The sequence below is a fragment of the Lepidochelys kempii genome, chromosome 5, assembly GCF_965140265.1.
Source record: "Lepidochelys kempii isolate rLepKem1 chromosome 5, rLepKem1.hap2, whole genome shotgun sequence".
Classification (NCBI taxonomy): domain Eukaryota; kingdom Metazoa; phylum Chordata; order Testudines; family Cheloniidae; genus Lepidochelys; species Lepidochelys kempii.
Genome location: NC_133260.1, coordinates 56874854 through 56902399, shown reverse-complemented (window position 1 = coordinate 56902399; position 27546 = coordinate 56874854). Strand labels below are relative to the sequence as shown.

General features: G+C 37.5%; 1 protein-coding gene across 7 annotated transcripts in view; it reads left to right on the top strand.

Annotated features, from left to right (window-relative positions):
• TMEM161B (transmembrane protein 161B) overlaps positions 1-8980 on the top strand; it is a 71100-nt gene extending 62120 nt beyond the window's left edge. For 6 of the 7 annotated variants that reach the window (XM_073344430.1, XM_073344432.1, XM_073344429.1 and 3 more), the window contains 4 exons: positions 2775-2888; positions 4110-4284; positions 7837-7933; positions 8640-8980. In XM_073344430.1, the coding sequence (XP_073200531.1) occupies positions 2775-2888; positions 4110-4284; positions 7837-7933; positions 8640-8917 (664 nt within the window). In that variant the 3' untranslated portion in view covers positions 8918-8980. The remainder of the gene's footprint in view (positions 1-2774; positions 2889-4109; positions 4285-7836; positions 7934-8639) is intronic. The other variant, XM_073344433.1, reaches the window with a different exon arrangement.
• The last annotated feature ends 18566 nt before the right edge of the window (positions 8981-27546 follow it).

Sequence of the window (27546 nt, the reverse complement as noted above, 5' to 3'; positions counted from 1 at the left end):
TTTTGAATATCTTTTTTTATGTACAAAGAAGTAATACAATTCATTTACAATGAGAAACTAGTGATTCGCTAGGACTTCCTCCCCCCATTTCCAAACTGCTTTCTCTAGTCTTCCAATAGGCCTGCCAGCTTCCTTTGCACCACCCATACCTTCCTACTCAACCTGTACTGTCCGTCACTAGATGACTGGAGAGCCAATAAAGGAACGTTCTTTTCTCCCCTTCTTGTATAGGAGCTTCACACTGATTGGCTCTCCTTCTCCACTTTGGTCACATTTTTGGCAGATTAGGAAATAGTGATGAAAAAAGGCACAGCTGCCAGTTTCAGATGTGCTCCATTCCCTGAATGCTTGTAAGATTAGGGGCAGGGTACAGAAAGAGAATAGTGTGGAGAGAAGTGTTTTCAGGAGGGCAATAAAGAAAGCAAAACAAAATCAAGCAGAAAAAACTAACCCCTAATTTTCAGTCTCTTTTAAACCTCTGACTGAAACTGCAATTTCATTTTATATTTGTTGCACCTTAAATACATTGTAATTAGGAAACCATGTAGGAAGAGCAAGTTCAAACTGCAGCAGGCATGGAGTAGCATCTTTTAAAATGATAAAAGAATAAAATCCAAGTGTCATTTTCAATAAGGTTGAATAGGTAAGTGGCTATTACTTGTGACGCTATTTATATATTCACAGGTATTTAATTGGGGAGAGGGAGTTGACACCAGATTAAAGCCACATTTTCAAATCTAGCTTCTTACCTAGATAGAGGCCCAAATTCAGAAATATTTTATTTAATACACTTTAAAAGTCCCTTCAGGTTTTCTGAGTACCTAATCCCCACTGACAATCCTGGACTGTAATATCCTAATATTTAATTATACTTGTTCTTGGTGACGTATAGAATAAAAAATCTTGTTGTGTGGCTATTTTTAATGTTTAATTTTGATAGTCCTTTTAATTTTCTTTCAGCAGCACCATTTGTGTGTGTGTGTGTGTGTGTGTGTGTGTGTATTTTCTGTAGTTACCCATCCACCCCTTTTCCACGAGTTGCTTTGAGTGCTTTCAGCCTTTCTCACACTACTCCAATGGACAAAAATGGATTCTTGCCACCCCTTTACACATTCTAGTCCACTAACCTAATGATGTGACTTAAATAAGCAGAAGAGCAGGTAAAAGCCTTTCACAAGCTACTGAACTGCTTTGAGCTGCTCCTTGATGCTGTAGTGTTCCCTAGCAACACTGCATAGCTAGCACTGCTTTTTTATTTCTGAACCAGTGATTTACTCAGACTGCATGATGAGATGCTTCTGAAAGTACAAATACAGATGGTTTTAAGAGTCTTATTAGCAGTTTTTATTGAGTGACATCTGATATTTTTAGGATAAGTTTTTATTCACCTGGTTGTCTCCCCTATAGTATTGTAGCACTTCCTTTAGATATGGGAGTATGGGCAGTCTGGCTCAGCTAATATTGCATTGGTGCACTGGCACCAACATTTAATCCTATACCCACTGAAGTCGATGGAAATATTTCCATTGTACTTCAGTGGGTGCACAATCAAGCCCTTTTGAGGTTGTACTGATATTAACTTTATGAGAGGAACTGAGAATGGGCTTTATCTTCACAGAACACAGCTTCATTTAAAAAAACAAAAAAAAAGTTCATTCTTGTTTTGCACTCCCACAACTTGGTTTTTATTTTAACCATACAGTTTAATTTGCTGTGAATCCAATACCTTTAAAAGTAACTATTCTAGAAATGATCTACTATATTTCTTTTAACGTTTTCTCTCCGAGCGTCTATAATTGGATGCAAGTACCAAATTTCACTTTGAGTTAGTTAAGGTTCCCAATTAAGAAAATCTATACAAAATTGGGAAATTTGACTTGCCAGAAATGATAAATGTTTCCCTGATTTTGTGTGGATAACAAAAGCTTATCTTTTCAATAGTACAAAAATATTCAGATACATTCCTTATTTCACTTTCCACTAATGGAATTGAATATTTTCAATAATTATCAGTTTGAGATACTGAGTTCCTCGATTAAACATACATTATACCAATGTAGATATTTACAACAGTTGTCACTTACCATGTTGCTGTGTAACATGTGTTTCCTTATGGTTCATTAGAATACACTGAAATAGGAGTTTATTCAAAGTTGTGCACCTTTCACCACAGTATCTAATAATTATCATGAAATTGCACTGGCTAATTCTTTTGTTGTTAAAATCCCATAAGCATGCTGAAGAAAAAGAAAAAAAATCCCTATTTCCACTACTTTCTCATAGTTATTGAGAAACTCCCATATTATTTTTAGGCTTGGAAGGATTTGATTTTTATTGGTGTATGTCAGTAAACATTTATTTCAGCATACATACAGACTGAAAAAAAGATGTTTCCATCAATGATTGTTTGAAATTTACAGATAGGCAAAGTCAGAAAAGTGCTTCCTGAGTTTGTTTTATTTAAGGATATTTACTTTGTATATTTTTACATGTGATGTTGACAACTTCGTATTTTACAGTTGTCAAGCTTTAACTTTTTGACTCTCAACGTCTACTGGCATTAAATAATTTCCTGCCACTGTGAAAATTTAAATCTATAAAAATTGTTAAGAATGCTTAAAATTAAACAAGTATATTATCAGTCAAAAATATATTAAAAAAACAAATTCTGCCAAGCCTCATTATTTTCAACAATTTAGAGGTAGGAAAACCTGGATTACCAGTGTAATGATTGTATGTATTAAATATGTTTTTCCTTTTCTCTTTCCTTTCAGAACATTGCTGCATATAAACTTCTTGGCACCTTTACTTATGGTCTTATTGTGGGTAAAACCAATCACCAAGGACTACATTATGAACCCACCTCTGGGCAAAGAGAGCGTGCCTTTGTAAGGTTCCTTTTTAACATTTGTTCTGAAGTCTTAGGATCAGACTCTCACCCCCACTCTGTTCCATTTATGCCATGTAAAAGGGCTGAAGTGGCGTAAAGGGGCCTTAAAATCCCTGGTTCTGGCCATGGAAGGAATCCTTGGCTTAGGCTCTGCAGAGATTCCAACATAGCCCTAGGAAGCTGGTATGGCATAGGCTGGGCTTGTATTTGTCAAGCTATAACTAGTGTTGTCCAAACTCTGTGCACACACAAGTGTCTAGCTTGAGTGATAAGTGGTGCTTTAAGCTTGAACAAGCTGGCCTATTACAGGGTATGGGTTGAAGGTCAAGTGCTGCTGACACCTGAGAGCTAGTCATGTAGTGGTGATGCAGCAGCTGAGTTAGCATAATTCATCAAACACTAATCCAATCACTCTAACAGAATTGCTGTGCTGCTAATCAAATAACTCTCTGTAGCTGGGGTGTTGTCTTGCAGTGTGGTCAGTAGAGTAGCTAACTTCCTTTGGGGAGGAGGTGTTCCTACACTGACAGAAAAACCCCTTCCGCAGTGTAGGCTGCATGTACGCTATGGGGTTTCAAAAATAATAATAATAATAAATAATAAAAACAACTAACTCGGTAAAAATAAGTTTGAATTTTTACGTTTTCGTTTCTAGAAATAAAAGCTGTCTAATAGCTGTGACCACTTTGTATGCCAAAGAAAGTTGCATTGGGAGTGAACTCAATAATTTAATTACAATTTGAGTTTTTGTACTTAAATCTTTAGTGTTTTTTTTTTAATTTAGAAATAAATTATTGCGGTGACGTGGCATTTAACCTGGCTAGAGGGCCAAAGATGTAATTAGGCTATACTTCAGTTGATATTTTACAGCTGTATAATGAGGATTCCAAATCTTAAAGCATTTGGAATGCATAGTTCTTATTTATTATTCTAGATTGCTTGAAATCGTCAATATTGACAGAACTTCCCAGTTTTTCCTGTTGCAACCACTTGGGTATTTATATAGGCCTAATGCTATGGCATGAGTAGGAAGTGTAAGGAACTAAGGGAGAAAGGAAAATTGTATATTGCTTGCACATGAGCGCTATAAATAATTGTATTAAATATTTCCTTCAAGACATGTCAAGTTTTTTGTACAGATAATATAATGTAAACAGATATATAGCATTAAGTATAAGATGACTTTTGGAGACTATTACTATACTGTTTTGATCCACAGAATGTCAGAAGCAACATTTGATACGGTACGACTGTGGATAATTATCCTATTGTGCGCTTTACGGTTGGCCATGATGCGCCAACACCTGCAAGCCTACCTTAATTTAGCACAGAAATGTGTGGATCAGATGAAAAAGGAGGCTGGCAGAATAAGTACAGTTGATCTGCAGAAAATGGTAAGTAGAATGGAAGAAAAATGGTAAATGTATGAAGTGATTCGCACACGAATTTTAACATAGCTTGTTGGGCACAACACATTGCCCAGGCCTTGTACCTTTCCACAGGCTCAGAATTCACATCCAAAAATCATAAACTGAGAGGTTTCCTGAGTATGTTCTTTTACAAGAAGACTCCCATTGCAAGGGGAAAAACCCTCAAATTCAGAATATGCAGAGTTGAACTGATATTTTCCACACACCACAGCCACACAAACTAAACTGTGCTTCCTTTGCTCCATATCCTAAGGAGTCCCTACAGGCAATCACAGTACTATACCTATCTCAACCTCTTTGTCCGGCATAATCTCTGGCAATCAGCTACTGTATTTCCAAGATGAATGGTGCGACACAGACTTCTGCAAAGGTCTGTGGAGTGTATTAATAAGTAGTGATTTGGACTTATGGTGGGCACAGAGGAAATGGGTGGATTTGTTAGGAGAAGCAAGGGTGCTGTTATAGTCCCACTTCCACAGAGGCAAAGGTAAGGTTGTATGACTGTATACTGTGCTAAATGTGTGGAGATCCTTGAACTGTGAAAGGAATTATATACAAAATAGTATAAATTTAAAAAAAAAAAATCTCTTCCATTTTAAAGAGCTGAACGATATGGCAATTTTGTAAGTGTCTCAAAAAATGTACTCGCCTGCATGTACAAGTACTTGTCCATCTTGTTACTATGATACAACTGAATAATTATTTCTTTTTAGCAGTCAAATTACTGTGGCCAAATAAGTGGATAGAAATGTGTAAGGCCACTGTGTAACTATTTGGGAGGGATATGATAAAGAAAAGAACCAGAAAACAACCCTATAATCATGTAAAGCTAGGCCTCTGTCTTTTTTTCTATGCTTATCTGTCTTCCTCTATGGGTAGAAGGAATGTGAACTGTGTGTAACCTGTACTCCCCACTTTGGGGAAAGAATTCCTTATACAGATAAGCCTCCATGTTTATACCTACCCCAGAACTTCAAACAGACTGGGTTAACCGGCTTGAACTGGAAGAGATATCACACTGTATGTTGAACCAGGCTATAAAAGCCCATCTCTGTTCTTTGTTCGGGGCTTCACCATTTTCCTCTGTAAAGGAATTGGTGAGCCCTTCAGCTGTCGTACTTGCTAGCATTAAAGTGCCTCACTTTATCAAAGAGCCAAAACTCTGTGTTTTGTTTGGCTAATACAGAAGTCCAGGGAAGGCTACCCTCCTAACCCTAGAGGGGAGGGGAAACCTTTTTCCCTAACAGGCTCATTTTGCAGAGAAGTACGGAGTGTAACATGTTAGTCAGTTTCATGGGAGATGTGATATGGAAAGTGTCATATAGCACAAAAATGCACTTGTCTATTTTAGGTTTTTCAGTAATAGTACTTATCACAATGACCATTAGTGTAGTATCTGTGTCACCAGTGAAATATTAAGGAGCTTCGAAGGGGATTTCTAGCCCATATTTTTTAGTCAGAAACATGGTGACTAATGTGGGGCTTCAGGATTAAGGTGGATTTATTCACAGGGCTCTTCTCACAGTCAATACCAGAATGAGTCCAGTTGTTGCTGTTAGGAACCTTGATGTTCTCTTTAATCAGCATCTTTCTGCACCCATGTTTCTCGTGTTATCTGGAAAATGCAACATCTTCTAAATATCTCAGTTAACTATAAGTTTTTTGTAATTTTCATATTGCAAAAGCCTATTCCATACAATGCCCTCTATTTCAGTCTTCCAAAATCCTCCTTTTCAGTCAGTTCAAAGCCACAAAACAAAAACTGATTTTGTTCAATCTGACTATTTGTGTATCACCTCCTCTCTTTTTGGTCTTCTGTTGCTGTGACCAGGAAATGATCCTTCAAATCCTTTTCCTTTATAGGTTGCTACTTTTCTGTTTGATCATATTCTATCAAAGGGGGAGCAGTCATCTTATTATGCTTTGGTTTCGTGGTCATCATACTTCCTCTTCGGTATCCAGTGTTTTGGAACTCTCTTCCCCATACTGTCTTTTTGACATTTTTTCATCTCAAAACCCTTCCCTCTTTTCAGTGCTATTTTAAAGAATTCCATGCCTTTTCATCCTCTAGGCAAGGCCAATATTTTGTTCTCACTTAAGACGTATAGTTGACTTTTTCATTGCTGATTTTGTTTTTTTGACTTCGTCCTCTTATTTTTCCCCTAAAATAGGTCAACAGTTATATGTAATGTAACAGTAGTGATTAAGAGAGGAGGACCCACTCCCTGTGAAGAAATAAAATTTAAAAGTGGAGTCCAATAAAACATAATCTGAAGTGAAGATTCTTTACGTGAATTCTGTTAACCAGTTAAATTAACCACGGAGCTTCTATTCATATTTCTCATTTTTCTGACCATTTTCATTTACTAATATCTCACATTGTTAAACAAAAGCACCTAAATCCCATTTCCCAAAAGGGACTTAGACTGGGGTGGGCAAACTATGGCCCATCAGACGTTTTTATCTGGCTCTCGAGCCCCTTCCAAGGGAGCAGGGTCGGGGGCTTGCCCTGCTCCGCCTGCCCGGTGCTCTCCAGCCGCTGATTCAAAATTCCCTTGATGAGCACCATCCTCCGGCACACAGAGCCACACTGTGCAGGCACATCTTCACCCCGCCTCTATGCAGCAGCACACCCAATCCCCTCCCAGTCTCCTGTGGCCCCACCCTTGAGAGCCTCGAAACCACTCAGGGACCACACCCATCCCAGCTAGGGTACTTCTGCCTGTGGCGGTGCCTGGTATGGCCACCTTGGTGTCACTGCCAGCAGAGCCACTAGGAGTCCCCAGTACCACCCATGTAGAGCCCCCCCGCTCCGCGCCACACCCCATGAGTGCCTCCTCCCTCCCCCCCCCTTGGTAACATCCTTTATAGAGCCCATCCATGCTACACCCCAAAGAGTTCCCCTCCTCCACCATGTGTTCATGGCCCGCCATACAATTTCCATACCCAGATGTGGCCCTCGGGCCATAAAGTGTGCCCACCCTGATTTAGACCCTTAGGAGCCAAAGTCTTATTGAAAGACAGTGGGACTTAAGCATTTGCCTAAGTCACTTTTGAAAATGAGACATAGGCTTCTAAGTCACTCCAGCACTTTTGAAAATTTTTATCCAAAGTACATTAGTTTTGAGACTACTTTTTAACAAACTTCTAGTGTATAGAAATGCAGATAATTGAATTATAGCAATTTTTTTTTTAGAAAAAGTGAGATGAATGGGTTTTTTTACCTTTGCCTTTTGCAAGGAAATAACTAGTAATGTGCTCTTTAAATATTATGAAATTTTTATTAAGTCTGAAATTCTTCATGAAAAGTCTTTTTGAAGACAGTACTTTAGACACTAAAAATCTGGTGGGAAAAATCTTTAGAATGAAGCTTCTCTCATAAAGATCACATTTCTTTAAGCTGCTCTGTTTTACTGACCATTGTATTTAAATGTTTGCTATGATCATTCATAACATGTCAGCTATGTTGAGAATTTTTGCACACTAAGTCACTCATAAGGATTTTGTTGGTTTCAGGTGGCCCGAGTATTTTATTACCTTTGTGTAATTGCATTGCAGTATGTGGCACCTCTGGTAATGCTGCTTCATACAACTCTGCTTTTGAAAACATTAGGTAAGCAAAATTTGATAAATGAAAACAGTGCATATGTTTACAAAAAAATTTCTAGTCCTATTATGAAAGGCTTTTATCATTTTATATCTGTCCATTAAAAGAAAGCATGTGTAACCAATAATATACAGAGATGTTTTCTGGTCATTTAAAACAGTAGCTTTAAGACAACTCTGTCTTCTTTCTGATTTTAAGACACCTGTTAACCAGATGTTAATTCCTATTTGTGATTGATATTCCAACAGGCAACTATTTAGTATAACAAATTGAGATGTTTTATGTATATTGAAACATGGATTTTTTGTTAGCTTTTTACATTTTATAAACAATTATGCTTTATATATCATTTTATGGAAATCTGTTACATTCATTGTAGAAGATTTCATTAAGTCTTAAAACATCCTTAAAACTGCATGGACTTCTTGAACACTATTTGTAAATGAGGCATGGGTTTTGTTCTAGTATTAATAAAAGACTAGAGCAAAACCAGACATCATGAAGGATATGTCTTTCACTGTCTTAACTAGATCTGCTGTAGTGAAATTAGGGAGTTGATATCAGGCATGTTGCAATTTCATATTTAGAAAGTTATTTAGAAATAATTTTCTATTTCTAATATGTCGAGGATACTGTTGCTACATTTATAGATTTGACTAAAGTAAAAGGAGTTAGAATCTAGTTGCTTCATTTATTATCTTACTTTTAACAGGTAATTATTCCTGGGGCATCTATCCAGAATCTAGCTCTGACTTTCCAGTGGAGAACAGACCACTTCCCAGTTCAGTTTACTCTGACTCTCCATCTGCTGATGGAAAGATGAAGGTAACTGTAGTACAAATAACAATGGCATTGGGCAGCCTAAAGAACATTTTCACTCCTCTCCTATTCCGAGGACTCCTGTCTTTTCTCACTTGGTGGATTGCTGCTTGCCTCTTCTCCACAAGCCTTTTTGGGCTTTTCTATCACCAGTATCTGACTGTGGCATGAATAATCAGCTCACAAAGGAAATGTATGAAATTAACTTCTCAGTTCAAACCCATGTACCCCAGAGGGGCTGAAGAAAAAAATGGAAGAATGCACACGTGAATTAAAAACACATATCAAGTTTTATTCTTAAATGCTTCCTCTGTATTCTCAGGGTGAATATTATGTTTAAAATCACAAGTGGGTTTAACTTTTGTTACCGAATGGTAGGTAACTAACTGCTGAATTATGATATTGGAACTGTGACTAACTTTTTTGAGTGGCTGATATTGGAGGGCTAGTTAAAAGAGTAGCGCCTGTGGGTACCTTGCTTTCCATTAACACTAAGCCACCCTCAAAACTTTGTATACTGCTTCAGTCGTTGACTGATGACTCTTCGTGGTATTGAGGTACAGGTAACACTCATGGTGGCTGCCTAGTTAAACAATCTTGAAACTGAGCCATACAATGAGGAGAGAAAATAATTTCTGTTGGAACGATATTGATCACTTTTCTGTTTGAAAAGCAAAAAAAATCCAACAGGACAAAAGAAATACTGTATATTACAGTGAAGAAAGCTATGTAATATTTGAATTTAGGGTAGGAACAAATGCATGGACTCTGCAAGTATTGCTGCTGAAGAAATGCAGGAATGCTCATGTGTAAGAAGAATATTATAAAATATATATATTGTTTCAATCCCTGCGGTCATTTTAAAATAACGAATGGCCATATAAACCCTTGCAAGTACAGTATTGGTGCTACTGTTGATCCACAGATTCCATTTGGGTCTTTTAAATTTCATTTTTCCAGGTAATAGATAAATTCCATTGAATTCACAAAATATTTGGAATAGATTATCAACACTGATCAAACTGTTTAAAAAGAATAACTATAATCCTGCTGAGTGTGTATGTATCTGTAAGTATATATAAATATATATTATATATTAAATATATAATATATATGGAGTCTATAAAAATAAATATTGAATCTTTAAGTTTGCTGAATGTATGTTACAGGGCAGTGGGACAGGGACATATATGTACCTAATAAGTTCAAGTTCTCTTTTTGAATGACAATTAAATTTTTTTTTTTGAAAATTCAGCTGGAAGGGCTATTTTTTGGTGCCTCTACAAAGGTATTTAACTTTAATAAAGAACCTTTGAATTTTATTGAAAGAGATTGACCCAGAATCTTATCTTTCCTGCTCTGTGTGATCTTTGTTTGTTAGTCTAATGTGAGGTTACCCCGCTGATGTAGAAATATTGAACATCTTTTAGTCTCAGAAATATATTTTCTGTACATAAGTTTTAAAACGTATAGTAAGGAGGAGTAAAGTATTAATTTGACAAGTTTTGTTCAGTTTGAATAACAGTTCCTAAGTGGAGTATTTTGAGAACAAATTAGAAGGACAGCTTTTTTTTTTTTTTTTCAGTTGCTTTGTGTATACTGTAATCAGAAATGCAGGATTGGGAATTAATGTGGGGTAACATTTTTTTTAAATTTTACTTTAAAAAAAAAAAGTGCACTGCAGAAAGATATCTCAGTGTTTAGTATGAGAAAGTAATATTAGCCATACATAGAAAATATGGGTAATGGTTTTGGGTTTCTTTGAATTATTTGTGTAAAACTTGGAATATAGTAAACAAATGGAAAGACTGTTACAAAATGCTTAATTTAAATGTTCTAAATCTGTGGTATGGGAAAACAAAGCATCAAAGAATACTGAAAATTAAGGATTTTAGATAATTATCCATTCTTCTCTCTCCATCAAATAGTTTTGAAAGCATTCAAAAATATTTTAGCTCATTTTCTGTTACCATAATAAGGTTTATATACCACTACTTCTCACCTGCATCCCCCACTGCACGCACACGCCCTCTTAAATATCCTGACAAACCTCTTAGATCCTGCCAGTTACCATAGGAGTATAGTACTTCATAGCTAACAGTGCTGTAAACTTCGCTTATACCCTAATTTTTAATAGGTGATAGTGGCAACCACTATCTGAATGGCCTAAAGAATATTTGACTTCATAGATTCAAAACTTGAAACATTCCTATGAAAAATGCCCTTTCAGATGATTGACAGATAGGTCCAGCAATACTGGACAGGCCCATTTGCTGGGTGTGTGTTGTATATGATTAGCGATGAAAGAATAAGGTAACCTTATTCTTAGGGCCGTACCAAATTCATGGTCCATTTTGGTCAATATCAGGGTTATAGGATTTTAAAAATCAGTCAGTTTGTCTTTCTGACTGATCAAACTGATATACCTGGAGAACTGACTTTGGTAAATCAAGAAACAGCTTGATTGTCTTTCTATCTTTGTTCTGATTACCATTTCTAGCCATTGCTTCTTGATCCAGGGTTCATCCAACCCTGTGGTCCTGCAGGTTTCCGGTTGGCTATGGGTGGAAGATATTCTCTCTTCAGTGACTTTCTCATTGACTTAGAATCTTGCATAATCCATGGGACTTCTTCTACAAAACCTATCTAGGTCAGAAAATCTTTCTGACATGGGGGAAATGGACAAAAAAGAAGTAAAAAAGGACATTACTATAGTGATGAGTATGGTATAAAATAGGTCTGTTGACCTATAGTTGAATGGCATCTTCATGAGCGAATGAATAACCTGTTTTGTGCTTCATATTAAGTCATTTCTAGTTATCTTTTACCCTTGTGTATCTGTCTGCCATTCTCAACAGTAACCTATAAAGGAAAAAGTAGGTTTGTGCTCTTTTTTGTTGTTGTTGCATCTTTATTATGTATAAAGAAGGCTTATGGGGTATGGACTTTGGCAGGAGTTCTCCTTCTTTACATTAAAAAAAAATAAGGTTTTCTTCGTTTCTCTTGGAGGATTATATGGATAGCTGCAGAAAACTAATAGGTTTCAGAAATACAAAGCAAGTAATTCCCTGACTGAGAGAAAGCAGTTTTTAGTCAGGCTGCTTAAAATGTTGTGTGGCTTTCTTCACAAATTACCTCTTTCTGAGAAAAAGAACTGGGAGATAAGATGTCTTTGGTAAAGATTCAACAGTCCTGTCCATTCAGTTAAGAAGATGTGGCTTGTGAGCCTAAGGACTTGACTAGAGAGTGTGATTTTTTTTAAACCCACTATTTTAACTAAATTGAAGTTTGTGTCTTAATTGAGTTTGTGGCTTATTTCAGTTTAACTTGATCTGTTTATTTTTTACAAGATTAAACTAAACTGAAATAAGAATAGCAAACCACAAACTTGCACAAGTTTAACTAAATTGGTTAAAATAATATCTTTTTAGTTAAATGGGTGTGTCTAGACCAGGCTTGAGACCTCTGAGTTCTCATCAAAAAGTAGGGAAGATCAGCTGTGACATTCCTGATAGGAACTCTTTTTAAGCTTAGAAATGTTTTTTATACATCATAGGAAAGGAGAAAAAGTCATAAACCAGCATTTTTCACTTTGCAGGGTACCTTGGAGTGCCTTTTGGACTGTACTATCATCATGTGTATATTTCAGTAATTGAAGAGGTCTTTGGGATTTCCCAGCTGCCCAAAAGTTTGCAGTTGTTTGCAACCACAAATTCTGTGTCCTCTCTTTTTTTCTTTTTTTTTTTTTTAAACTTCTTTCTTACATAAGAATCAATTGGTACAACAAAGGAAAAGGGCATTTGGTATCAGTGAGAGAGAATGAACAGCATTATATGGAAGAAGAGCTGCCTTAGAAGATTCATTGCTTAAACCCAGTGTTACATAACATCAATCCTTTATTCAAAGGAGATGGAGAACTTGTGAATAGGAAGCCACTTAAGCCCTAATTATAAAGTCAAACTTACCTAGAAGCAAGCAGTGTGCCATGAAGATACGTGTTAGCTGTCTAAACCACAACGCTCAACTTCTGAGTATATAGTATGGTTATTGAATACAGAAAATCCTAGCTAATCTCATCCAAACACCTGTCTGTCTCTCTTTACATCGGCCACCCATAGGCGCAGAATTCACCATTGCTAATTGAGGTCTTAGGTTTAATATTTTTAAATAAACTTATGACTATGAAAATTGTCCTCATAGATAACAATATTGTGAAGTTAGTGGTGCCATAAAATGGAAGCCTTTACACCTTTTTATTCTCAAAGACCCTTAGTGTTATACTTTTCCCTTTTAAGCATTAGCTCACTTTCCATAGAGGAACTTTGTGTTATGTGAACCAATAGCCCCCAAATTTAGTACTGCACATAGTCTATTGCCATTGCTTTTTTCCCCCCACAAAGCTCCTAAACATTTTACTCATGCTTGAAGAACAATGTCCATAGTAAAAATAGAAATAATGAATGAAAATACTCAAAGGCCAAAGGAGCTGAAGTGTTTTATCTTAAGGAAATGTTCCTAAGTCAGAGTGGGATCTTAATAAAAGGAAGAGAACAGATTACTAGTGTTCTGAATTTTAAGATGAACATTTACTGTAAAATAACAAACTGTTATTTTAATCTACAGCTTAAATCCCCCCAAAGAAGTATTAAGGGCAAAATCTTGGGCTCTCTGATAAAGGCGTACTCTCCGGAGAGTACAAGTGTTACAGAAATATTGGATACACTGTCCTGTTGTTGGGCAAGATGGCTTAGGACAGCCAGTCACGCTGTACAGTGACATGGAGGTTGCTTCTCCTTTGAAAAGCATCAGCATGCCCACCAGTAGTACAGCACCATACAGTGTTGCCACCTAGTTGTCATTCCCAGTGTGAGGTGGGATGGGAAAAGCCTCCCGAAGTGGTTCTTACTCACTAGCATGCCCACATTGCACCAGTCAGGATTTTGCTCTAAGGCTTCCTTGCTGCAGTCTGCTCAAATTTTTTACAAGGAAGTTTAAATTTCGCTTTTCCACATAGTCTCTAACTTTTGAAGCGATTTGCTGAAGCCCAGCGAAAAGTAAACCACAAACCAAGTCTTTTTTGAAATCTCCCATTATTGGTTGTCAGGTGAATAATGATGTACTGGCCATTGTTTTGAGAACCAGTATATATGCATTTTTATACCTTTGTTGTAACAGTGTTTTTAATGAAAAATTAAGTTTATTTGTAATCCTGTTGCCATGGAACATGTCCTCGTGTTTATTCATGTCAGTGCCTCCAATTAGATCAACTGTTTCTACATGTTGATTCTTGTTTAAACTTGAAGCCCAGATTGATAAATTTATAACAAGTATAAGCTTAATAAGTATATACTTATATAATAATATATATTAAGTATATACTTAATTAAAAAGTATAATTTATAACAAGTACAACTCGGTATCAGTCTGTAAATGCCAAACAGTTCTTTAGGTTTAGACTCCCATTATTCAAAATCAGGAAATGGAAGAAGTTGAGATCTGTAATATCTCTTAACAACACAGTATGTTCATGACTTTGGTATAACATTCGTGGGGGAATCCTGTGCTAAAAAATTTAAAATTCTGTGCAGAATATTTTAAAATATTGCATATTTTGTCAAAATAATGCCATATGACCATGTCAGTTTCAATTATTTTGGTAATTTATTTAAACTACAATACAATGCATGGAGAAAGGAAGTAGGGAGTGTTGGAGGAGATCCCCAAATTCCCTTTGTCTCATCATATGTCGCTAGGTTTGACCTTTTTAGTTCTAGTTATTAGTCAACAAATATAGGCATCCGTATGCTCAGTATTACATCGTAGGCAACTGAAGAGCACGTGAAGGCTGGGAATTCAAACTCACAATTTATATTAGCTACTGACCATTTCCAGAAAGGCCGACAGTAAACAGTTCTTGGAGCACATTTTGATAGGAAAATTTTTCAGTCCAAACATTTTGAGCAGTTCTAATCACTAAAGCACCATAAGCATTGATAAGGCTGTTTTATGCTCCTGAGGGGAATTCACTAAGAATGGGAACAGTTCACTAACAATGATGGGAACAACTAAGCTGGCAGGCTGCTACATTCTGCTCTGAGGGGACAGAGTCTACCTCACACATACCTCCAAACACCCAGAAGCCCTACCCCTCCACATGGGATGCACCACAATAGCGAGTGAGAGGGACAAAGTCTCTTTTGCTTGCATGCCTGCACACCCAGCCCCCACTCCCTCACAGTGATTTACATCTCCACTGGCTGCTCCAGGTACCCAAGCCAACATGTCCAAGGGGCGAGTGACTGCTCTTGCAGCTTCCCTTTGCTTCCCTGTCAAAAGTCATTTTTCTGCAGGAAAGTAAAACATTTTTGCGGGGGATATGAATTGTACACGTGCACAGTGGCACAGAATCCCTCCAGGAGCACAAGTAGTAAACCTCCTGTAGCATTTAAAGAAGCAACTTTTCGAAAAGTCTTACTGGTTGGCCATTTTCAATTACTTTGTGTGATAGTTTTGCTGTATTTTTGAAACCTGATTTATGATGTTTTATGCTTATAAAACCAGGCTTTGCCCTAATTTTCAGTATTCTTTGTAACTTTGTTTACCTCTTATGTACTATTGTCTTATTGTAAATACCCATCTGCTTTTGAAGTACATATTTTTCATAAAAGGTAAAACAAAGAAAAGTATACCAAAAATTCCTTTTTGTAAATCTGATTCTTACATGTGTAAACATGGTGTGCCAACAAAAACTGTATTTCTCCTGTTTCTGGTTTTCCTGTCTTAACTAAAGTGGAATATGGGCATGATTTATCTTGCATTGTCATAAGATGAGTAGATAAACATTTTTGAGAACATTTATCTGTGGCAGGAATGTGGGAGAGGGGAACCCGCTTTTATCCTAGTATATCATTCCCTTTTAAGTATAAGGACATATTTGTACTTAAAAATACTATTACATTGTTTAGGCCCAGAATTTCACTGAAGTTAAAATTGTTGTAAACTGTAAATTATTGCAAACTGTACATGTCTCCAGACTGTAAATATTTTTTAAATCTATCATAGTTACTGGAAACTTTAAAAATTAATATTTTATGTATAACCTGACAATTGTTGCTCTGTTGCTACTGAAATAGCTTTTGTTAGCAAAGGGTACATAGATCAACACATCCTGTTCCTAGAACTATGCTGGCATTGACCATATTGATGCTCACAAAGCAAATTATCTGTAACAGACTGTGACCAAGAGATGAAAAATCTTTATTTGCCCATGGAAAAGGTCAAAATTTACGGGAAACTTCCAAGTCCCCCTCTCTAGATTAGGGTAGGTTTTCAAAAATTTCCCACTTACGCTTTGAGTTCCACCATCTTGGCAAGATTAAGCACCTTCATTTGATTGTCTACCAGTTATCACTGTTTTAAAACACCATATTGATTAGAGCTGCTCTGAGCAAAGTTACATGACGTGGTGCTTTAAAATCAGGCACACCATCTATGCTGTACTGCAGAAGGCTCCCAAAAGTTGATAACATAGTGGAACCTAACTGGTATTGGCAAAGTTGCATCATTTAAAAAAAAACAAAAAACCCAAAAACCAGAGGATAAGGGTACAATATTACCAACGTCTACACAAAGAACAAACTCCATCTTCTGTGCATGCAAGGTGTTACTAAAGTGCCTGGACCTGCACATCCTAGAGCAGATACTAGGAATGACATTTTCAAGCAGACATTTTCTAAAGTTGTGCACATGCCTTTGTGCTTCTCTTGGTAGGTATGCATACCTAGAAGATAGCCTGCATTTTCTTAAAAAGAGATCAGCTAGTCTGTAAAAACTTGCCATGGGAATTTAATTTTAACTCATTGAAATACGTGTGTATGTATGTATGTGCATATGTATAGATGGATGATGTGGAAAAATAAATTCTCATGGCTAATATTTTAACTCTATATACCTTTTTATTTCCAATAAGTTTATTTTTTGATTTTATTGCATAAATATTCCAAGAATTCTGCCTTCCCTTTACTGTATTTGTAAGAACACCTCAGTTCCTCTTACACTTACACACTTTTTCCATACTTGAGATTAAAGAAATTACAATTCTGTACCGTTAGGACTGTCTGCAATGGAATGGTTGACTTTGAAAGAAGTTTAACACCTGCTTTGCTACAAGTTTGTAGTTTGAGCTCCAGTCCTGCAAGGACTTACGTATTTAACTTGATCTCAATGGGACTATTCATGAGCATTAATGAGATCAAACCTAGAATACAAAAGAGCAGGAATTACTTGGACGTATGGAGCTGAACATAATGGATCCAAAACAGGAGACCAGTGTTAACTGTTGTACAGTTTTTTAAATTTTGTATTTTTAATAACAGCCTTATGTACTGTTGAATGCTTTTGTTAGGACAGTGGGCTGCCAGCTTGACTTTTAACTATCTTTTATAAGAATTTGCATGCTTTAAATTTTAAGATTAAAAAACTCTATCAAACATGATCAGTCTGATTCAGCAGAAAAAAAGTGATGAAATAAACATTTTTAGATGCCTAGTCTGGAGGTAATTATTCTGCATGTTACCTGTAAAGTGCTTGTAACTTGAACTGTTTGCATTGAATTAAGTCTGTACCAAAGGAAGCACTCCTTAAAGGAAGCCTTATAGTGTGAGCTTTTAGCTCTAAAAAATGGCTGTAGCAATTAGTATATTTAATGTATATAGCACATGGTTTGGGGAAAACTTGTTCCTGTAAGCTACTATACATTAGTTTTTTTTACACTGTGTGTAAGAAATTATGTTGCTTATTGCTGCTAATGGTTTATCTGGAGAATTTAAGATGATTTTCTATCTTGCTTGAAAAGCGTTAGCATGTGTCAGGCAGCATTTTCCTAATGTTGATGAACATAGTAATAAAGCTCACTAAGTTTTGATGTTAATTTAATAAAATTCTGTGAAATACAAAGATTATGCTTTTTGAGCTCCCCAGTTGTCATTCGGTGAAAAATTTGTAATTTATGATTGTGGTTGATTATACAAACATAAAATAAAATTGTGTGCTAAAAGAGAACGTATATTGGCTAAAGTATTAGTGGGGTTACCACAGTGACTGCAGGGAAAGCTGTTGATAAACTGCTGTACGTGGACTCACTTCAATCAATCTTGTTTGGCTCTTCATTGCCAGGGGTATTGTGAAGGACAAAAGTGTAAGTGAGTTTGAAAAAAAATGGTAACATTCATAGAGGATAGGTCAATCAATAGCTGATGGCCAAGATGGTCAGGGACACAAACCCCATGCTCTGGGTGTGTGACTGCCAGAAACTGGGACAGGATGTCAGAGGGGTGTATCATTCAATAAATTACCGTTATGTTCATTCCCTGTGAAGCATCTGGCACTGGCCCCTGTTAGAAGACAGGATGATGGGCTAGATGGACCATTAGTTTTGACCTACTGTGGTCATTCTTATGTTCTTAATCTGCTTGCCTTTTTAAAGCTTTAATTCAAATGAGGGATTTAATGTTTGATGCAATGTTGGTGGTTTAGAATTTGCTAAGTGTAATAGAAGTGTTCTAATCTTTAGTTAGCATATGTCTTGCTTTTATGCACTGTAACCTTTTAAACTGTTTGTTTATACAACATATACTGGGCTGCAGTATAATTTCCATTATTTTATACAGTGCTGCCCAAATCAGAAATAAGGCAACTTTTAAAACCAAAGGTCAATAAATGTTTCATTCTTAAATTTGATTTTGTATATTTATACATCTTAAAATTATACTAGTTACTGGTTCTGCAAATTTGTGCAAAACTGACTTCCAAGGAACTATTTGACAACCTAATTAACTGAATAGCGCTAGTCAAAATGTTTAATTGATTTAGCTGTGTTAAAAAAAAAATCCCACAAACACCTTGATTTTTGTGTGAAAGTGTTTTGAAAACATATTTTAGAAACTTTAAAGGAAGAAATGTAGCAGACATGTAATGTGTTAGTTCAATTTGTGTGTGGGAGGGAGGTTAATTACTACTGTGTGACTTGATTGGTAAGCATAGGCCTTGTCTGCACAATTTTTGCTCCAGTATAATTGTCGGGGTAATTTTTTTTTTTAAATCAGTATAGTTAAACTGATACAACACCTAGTGTGGGTGCAGTTGTACTTGAATAAATGTGCTTATACGTGCATAGCTTGTTGCACTTCCTATTTGGGAATGAGCTATCCTGGGATAACCACATTGATACTAGTATAGGTGCATCCACACTGGGGGGATTTTAGTGCTTTTATGCTGGTATAGCTAAAGCAGTACCACTCTTGAGTGCAGATGAGGCTTTAGTTATGTGAGTAACAGTCCTACAACTGGCTCTGTGCAATTGCAAAGATCTGCCCACAGAGAGCCGGTTGCAGCATCGGACTCACAGAGAGACTTTTTCATAGATTCTAAGGTTGGAGGAGATCATTGTGATCATCTAGTCTGACCTCTGTGTAGCACAGGCAATAAGTCCCGCAAAATAATTACTAGAATATATCTTTCAGGAAAACACCAAAGTTTGTTTTAAAAATTGTCAGTGATGGAGAATCAACCACAATCCTTGATAAACTGTTCCATTGGTTGGTTAGTCTCACTGTTAAATATTTACACCCTTATTTCCAGTCTGAATTTGTCTAGATTCAACTTTCAGCCATTGGATTGTGTTTATGCCTTTCTCTGCTAGAGTGACAAGCCCATTATTACATATTTGTTCACTGTGTAGGTACTTAGAGACTGTAATTAAGTCACTCTTAACTTTCTCTTTAAGATAAAAGAACAGGAGTACTTGTGGCACCTTAGAGACTAACAAATTTATTCGAGCATAAGCTTTCGTGGGCTACAGCCCACTTCATCGGATGCATAGAATGGAACATATAGTAAGAAGATATATAAATATAGATATAGATACAGAGAAGGTGGAAGTTGCCATGCAAACTGTAAGAGGCTAATTAATTAAGATGAGCTATTATCAGCAGGAGAAAAAAACTTTTGTAGTGAGAATCAAGATGGCCCCTTTAGACAGTTGACAAGAAAGTGTAAGCTCCTCTGGTCATCAACTCTAGTGGGTGGAGACATGCATCTCTTCCTTCCTTGCCTTCGCTGTGTTATCCCCAGCAATAGGCAGTCTGCCTGACCTGGACTGCTTTCTTTCTTTTTCTGAATCAGTTAACAGTGTTGTTGCACACAGTTATAAATTACTACACAGTTAAAGTAAAAAATGTTAGAGAGAAAACATTAAAAACAATAAAAGAGCCTACATACATGCTAATAAACTCACCAGAGATCTGGTAACTTACCTCAACTGTAGCTCACGAAAGCTCATGCTCAAATAAATTGGTTAGTCTCTAAGGTGCCACAAGTACTCCTTTTCTTTTTGCTCAACTGTGGCGTAAGTAAGGGATTTTCAGAGGCAAAGCTCTTTCTGGGCTTCAGCCTTCTGGATGGTGGAACGTGTCCTTTCAATGGGTGTCTTAAATCATGCACCTGTTTTTATTTCCTTTTTACTAAAGGCATCTTGTCTCATTGATGGTGCGGTCCCTGTGAAGCAGTATAGCTACTGTGTAGTAGGAAGAGAGCCTGAGACACAAACCCTTGTATCAGAGACCTGATATGAGGCTCACAGAATTTGGCAAGAAACAGGGCTGATATTGCAAAAATGCACATTCTTAAGAAGTGCTACTCTCAGAGTGTCCACGCAAACACCTCCTGATATCAAGTGGTACCAGAACATTTTAATATTAAGGATGGTACAAAAACATTCCTCAAGGATAACACCCTGACCATTCCTAAAAGATAAGGTCAGGATGACAGTACATGATAGAGATGTTTTGATTGAACCAACATGTACAAAATGATGGGTGATAACTAGTGATCTTAGGAGGCAGTAACTAACTATGTGAAAGGGGCAGTACTAACTTGTTTGTATTGGGGTGTGATCAGGTCACTCAGGGTGAACTGCAAAGAATGGGGCAGACAATCCCCAAAGCTGGTTGATATTCCAATACTTAGATTTACCAAGCCAGCACAAAACAGCTTCTATAATACCTCACTGGTTACCCAGAAGCCAACAACACACCTCCCTTAAAGTAACCCAGCCTTAGGTCTCCACCCAGACACCTAAGTCAAATGTGATGAGGATTGCTGAAAATTCTATTCATCATATAAAAAAGTTCTACCAATTCCAAAGGATTGGACACATTACCTCTCAGGTTAATGAATACAGTGGAGTCTCATCTTTTGCAGGGGTTAGGTTCTAAAGTCAGCGCGTAAGGCAAAAATTGCTTATAGTCAAAATTACCCTTGAAAATCTCTTAAATCGCCCATAAAGTACAGTATACTGTACCTGGTTTTGTGTATACTACCCTGTACAGTAATATGTATAATGTATACAGTAATGTACAGTATATAATAGTACCTATGCAAAATATAATTTTACAGTACTGTATTTTTAATTACTGGGGTAATTACAGGGAGTCGTCAGGGCTTGATGTCGATCCAGGAGACGGAGATGACAGAGAGCTTGAGTGACAAAGAGCAAGTTGTAGACGAAGTGGTTGGCTTTGGTTCAGCTTGAGAAGTTGATTGAGTATGTTCATCTGCTGCTTCCTTGAAAAACATGGTGATCGGCAATTGTCACTGTTGTCTCTTGAGCTGCTCGAACATTTCTTGATATGGTCTCAAATCGTCCGTATTAGTATGTGTGATTTTTGAGGCTTCGTTCCACAGAGGGATAATATTCAGAAATTAAATCAAGTGTTTTGCTGCTTAGGACACTTCTGCAAATTTATGAAGATTCCAACTTGCTGGCTCTTCCTGTTCGTTGTTGTCATCTTCGTCTTCTGTAGACTATTTTCTCAGTTCCTCTAACTGTTCGTTAGTCAATGTTTCTCTATGGCTCTCAATTAATTCTTCAATTTCTTCCTCAAGGATGTCGACGAAGCCATCGCCACCCACTTGCCTGGCCACCTGAACAATGCGTTTCACTTCTTTGTCAATGGTCGGGAAACCCTTAAAATCATTCACACATTCTTTCCATAGGTTTCGCCAACATGCATTGACTGTTTCAGGTTTGATTGCATCCATTGCCTGTTTAATATAAGTGATGCAACTGGCAATGTTGAAGGACTTCCAACACTCCATCACATTAAGATTGGGATCAGCATCCATAGTGCTACGTATTCGTGAGAAAGTAAGCCTTATGTATGTGGCCTTGAAACAGTGAATCACACCTTGGTTGAGAGGATGGAGGTGGTATTGAGGGGGAGAAAGACTGCTTCAACGTAGTTATGCGCAAACCAGAGTGTTGCAGGGTGGCGAGGAGCATTGCCTATGATCAGGAACACTTTAAAGTCAAGTCCTTTCTGTTCGAGGTACCGCTTTTCCTCCGGAATGAAACACTTGTGGAGCCAATCCAGAAATAATGCTGCCGTCACCCAAGCCTTTTTATTTGATTGCCAGAACACAGGCAGGAGATTTTTGTTCTTGCCTTTTAGGGCATGGGGATTTTCAGCCCTGTAGAGCAAGCCTGGCATTTATTAAATGCCCAGCCACATTGCTACAAAACAACACAGTCACACGGTCTTTAGCTGCTTTGCAGCCAGGGGCTTGTCTTTCTGATTTCAAAGTATAAGTGCGGTTGGGCATTTTTTTTCCAGAAGACCTCAGTCTCTTCAGCATTAAAAACTTGTTCTGGAAGATAGCCTTTTCTACTATGATTTTCTTTAATTGTTCGGGGTAGGCTTTTGCTGCCTATTCAATGGCAAATGCAGCTTCACCAGCAGTCTGCACGTTTTTGAGGTTGAAGCGGTTCCTAAAACTGTTAAGCCAACCTTGGCTGGTTTTGAATTCCTTCTCATCAGAAGGCTGTCGCTCTTCAGCAGGAGGTTTGAACAGCGCATAGAGGCTAAGAGCCTTTTCTCGTAACATGTTGCCATCGATAGGCACACGTTTACAGTTCAGGTCTTCTAGCCATAAGTTTAATGCCTTTTCAGTCTTCACTAAAGTCTTATCACGCAGCTGGCTCGTCATCTTAGCTAGCAGTCACTGGAGCACTTGATGCAACGGCTTGATGAATTTCTCTCTCTCAAATCTTGATGGCACGGATGCTAGATTCATTGTGGCCATATTTACGCGCCATGTTGGAGACTGATATACTGTCTCTCAATAAGTCCAACACAGCCAGTTTTTCCTCCAGCATTGGAACAGATTGCTGTTTCTTCAGTTGAGCACCAGATGAAGTAGTTGGCTTGCGTTTAGGGGCCATGTTGTACAAAAAATACATACAGTATCTTTAAACACTAGAATCACACTCAGCACAGCGAGATGCTCACACTATGAGAGAGATGCAGGAATTGAGACCGACTGAGGGAACAGCAGATTCACGTCTCCCATCTCACGCTCACTTCAGGGCATACACTTATTGAGTGGAATGGTGGGCAGAATCGCCCACGCTATTTACAGATATCTTGTTGTTTTTCTTTTTTTGCCAAGCGCGTATAGTTGAACTAGTGTAAGTTAAATGCACGTATGATGCAACTCACCTGTATTTCAGATCTTACCCAAATACATGCTTACAGCCAATTCTTATTAACTAAACTAAAATTTATTCAAGAAAAGAGAGAGAGAGTATTGTTTAAAAGATCAGTATACAAACGGACATGAACACAATTCTTGAGGTTCAGATTCATATCAGAGATGGTGAGTTTTGTAGTTGCAAAGAGTTCTTTCAGGAATAGTTCATAGGTTGTAGTCCAAAGTTTATATTCAGGGTGATCCAGTCAGGACTGGGATCTCAGTCCTCATGGCTTAGGCTTCCCCTGCATGAAGTCTCAAGCAGATCTGAGATGACAGGATCAGGGCCTAAGGGTCTTTTATACAGTTTCAGGCCCTCTTGTGACAGCTTGTAGTCCTTTGGCGAACAATAGGCACTTATGGGGACTTTGAAGTGGACCCATTTCCTAAGCATTGTGGGTAATTATACAGATTAACGTAAGGCAATTGCCTGTTTTTCCACCATTCTCAGATGATTTGCTGTACATTTCAAAGACACATGAATACAGCAATATCCTATGTTTATCGTTCATTTAAATGTTAGGGTGTCCTTTTGATCTTTTAATTAATAGCTATAGTGAGACACAGGAACTGTCTGTTTACATGGCTAATCATTAAACAAGATACAAGTAAATACATACAATTAATATCACCTTTAATTTCCATCAATATAGGTTTGCATGTCAAAGTTCTAGCTTATCTAACATGTTTCCAAAGGTTGACTCTGGGTCAATTAGCCTGCAAGCTGCTTATCCCTTTCTGGCTATGTGTCACACGGGATATCTCAGAGGGAGTATCTTTGGCCAGCCTAGGGAGCAGTGGTAGAAAGCCCTGCCACTGACTGAGCTGCGTCCATTGTCACGAGTATATATGTCTTGGTATTCTCATAGAGTCTGCCATGTGCTATTGCCAAGCTTCGTCAACAATAAACCTGGCTAGGTGCCTTCACTAAAAACCACGTCTGGATATATTGGGCAGTTTAGTTACGGTCTGCTATCTGCACAGAGCTGGGACTGCACATTGAATGAACACATGTAGCCAATATCTGACCACAGCTACAGTGTGGGATTTGGTTTCCAGGTCCCTGGATCAATTTTGTGTTCATGGCTCAAGTCTGAGCACAGTACTCTGCAGCTGAGTAACACAGGGTGAGACTCATTGCTTGGAGTGTTTTGGGGCATCTCCCCATTTCGTGCTGGCCAGTTTCTAGAGTACACAATTCCTGGAGTTCACTTGCTTTTTCAGCTTCTGGATGTGTTCTTTGAATATCCGTGTTCAGTCGAATCTGACCTCCATGGTACACTCAGTGTTCATAGAGCTCTAGGATTATACCATCCAACAATATCTGGAGCTTTTGCTTAGCCTGATGTTTCAGGTGAAAGATGCATATTTGTATATTACTAAGGTTGGCATTCAGGTACCATGTGCAATAGTATTCTTCAGGTAAACTCAGAGAGCTGTGTCCAACTCTTTCCAATTAGGTGACAATGCAAAGATAGTTTGCATAAATGAATCTTTCTGAGGAAATTATAGTAGGTCATTTTGTGTAGACATAAACTACAAGTGTGATAGCACTGAACCTCGGGGCAATCTTTTCCACTGAGTATGCCATTGACTTTTCTGCCCAGTGATTCTGGAGCAGGGAGGTGATCTAGATCATGTTGCTATTTCTCTAAATTCTTGCCAGTTTCAGTAGAAGTGCATGGTCATTCACATTGTTGTAAGCCGCTCAGCAAACATAGCACCTGTAATCTTGCAGATTTCGAAGTCATCATTATTGTATCAAGTTAGATTTACAATTTGATCACAGCACGAACCAGTTTGGCCAGCTGCCCTTCCTCTACTGGTGCCAGTCTAATTATCATCTGCTCCTATAACTTGCACATTGAGCAGAGTAAGGATATTGGGCAGTAATTCTATGGTTTCATTCATTACACATGAGTATATAGAGTGGGAGGCAGAAAAATGAAATTCTGTAGGATCAAGCATTATTGCTATTGCAGAAATCTCCAAATTCCTACTATGTTCTACAACTTCTTGAGGTGGACTTTTTTTGTGTGTGCACAAAATCAGATCCCCAACCCCTATGTTCCCCTCATACTTAGAATGTAATTGTGGAGTTTGCAGTTTAGTAAGGATGGTTTCCTTGGCCTGCATGGATTGTTTTATGCAATGTTCTGAATCTATTGTGTTCACTTAATTACTCATCTCTTTAAAAATATCAAATATTTATTACAAACTGCAAGTACCTAGTTTCAGAGTAACAGCCGTGTTAGTCTGTATTCACAAAAAGAAAAGGAGTACTTATGCACCTTGTTAGTCTCTAAGGTGCCACAAGTACTCCTTTTCTTTTTGCAAGTAACTAGATTCTGTAACAGATGTAAATTGAAAGTGGCTTGGGAACAATGGTACTTTGGAAAAGTTACAGAAACATACGCTCTCCTTCATATTGAACATTTTCATTTACTTTTCTTACCTTTTCACATCCGAATTAGTTCATGTCAAGCTTCTGAAGTTGTGAAATAAAAGTATTGAAATGGTCAGGACATCGACATGCTAGTGTGTTGCTTACATGGAATTAAATTTTGACAAAAGATGGTTTGTTTCAAGAATCCTAATTTTCATCTTTCTTCTGATTCTTCTAATCAACAGTGTAAAAAATTGCAGAAGGTTTATTTCTGTGTTCTATGTGATGGGGTTATCAAATCCTGAGAAAATAACTATGATACATTTGTATTTGAAAGGTTTACCATATACTTAATAAAAATAGAATTGTTAAAATATTGAAAGAAATTTTGTCTGCCAGTTATCTATTTTAAAGCTTGTTCTGCTGTATATGAAAGTGTGAATGGTGAAATTTAAAACACTTATTCACTTATGGCTTAATATTCTATACTCAAAAATAAAAATGCCAAGCGACAGCATCAGTCTCAAAATTGGAGAGGCAGCAACACGCAAGATTGTTCTAATATTGTTGTAAGCTAAATGTAGTAAAAACCTGAACACTGATTTGGGGGGCGGGAGAAGATGGAGGATATGCTTAAAATTAGTGATGTGCTTAAAATTAGTCATGTGCTCAAGTATCTTGCAGAATTGGAGCCTGGAGCATAACTGGCTATTACACATTACCTCCAGCTATAAGCTGTACATTTTTTTTATTTCTACAAAGAAGCCCATAATATGGAGAAGGTTTCACTTAAGTGTCAGTCCCAACAGTCAATACAACAGCATCAGGGTACATATAGCAGCTTCATAAGTCTGCTATTATAAACTGGGTCACTGAAAAACTGGTTCCAAACTGTGTGTATTTTGTCCCTTGTATAAGTCTGTCTGATAGTATAGATTTATAAAGTGCCTTTCATCCCAAAGAGTCTCAGAGCAGTTACCTGAGTGTGCATATATGAATCATGCCCCCGCCAAGATAATGCATACATCTTTGGGATGGAACAATGCACAGTAGCACAACCCGGAAGAGCAAGAAGTAAAGAAGAAGAACGTAGGTAATTGAGGCTGCAGGGAGAATTAGAACAGAATGTAGATGCCTAAATAGGAATTAGCCCCATCATCCTAGCCGAATACCCATATTCTTATGGGATGTGACAGACTTTTTAATAACTAAGTTGTCAGGATCTCAGTCTTACACCTCCTCTAGAAGCCTGCACTGACAACAACACTTTTCCCCCAGCATCAAACGTAACCCAAAGGGAAGAGTGCTGTCTACTGAATACCACACTCTACTCCCTCTGGCACCTTGGCCTTTCATGGCCTTTTACTCCCCTCCAAGCACTAACTAGGCTTCACTCAGCTTCAGAGCGATATAGAGCTGATGTACCTTAAATCACAATGACGTATAATGTTCTTAGCCCAAATGTTATATTTAAAGGGACACAGTCAAAGAATTAGTTCTGTGCTACACCTGCTATAACAAGTAACATTTAAGATTACTGCAACTGCAAAGTTAGATTTTTTTTTTGGTGTGTATTTGACAGCAATTTGTGTACAGTCCATTTCACTGTTTCCCCCCAGTACAGTCGGTTGATACTGTATAGTTGGTCAGATTCATTTTTGCTTTGGTGTGGGTATTTCGCACAGTTGTTTGCAGTGTTTTTGTAGCTGTGCTGGTTCCAGAACATTAGAGAGACAAGGTGGATGAAATAATATCTTTTAGTAGGACCAACTTCTGGTCCTATAAATAGACAAGCTTTCCAGCTACACAGAGCTCTTTTGCAGCTCTG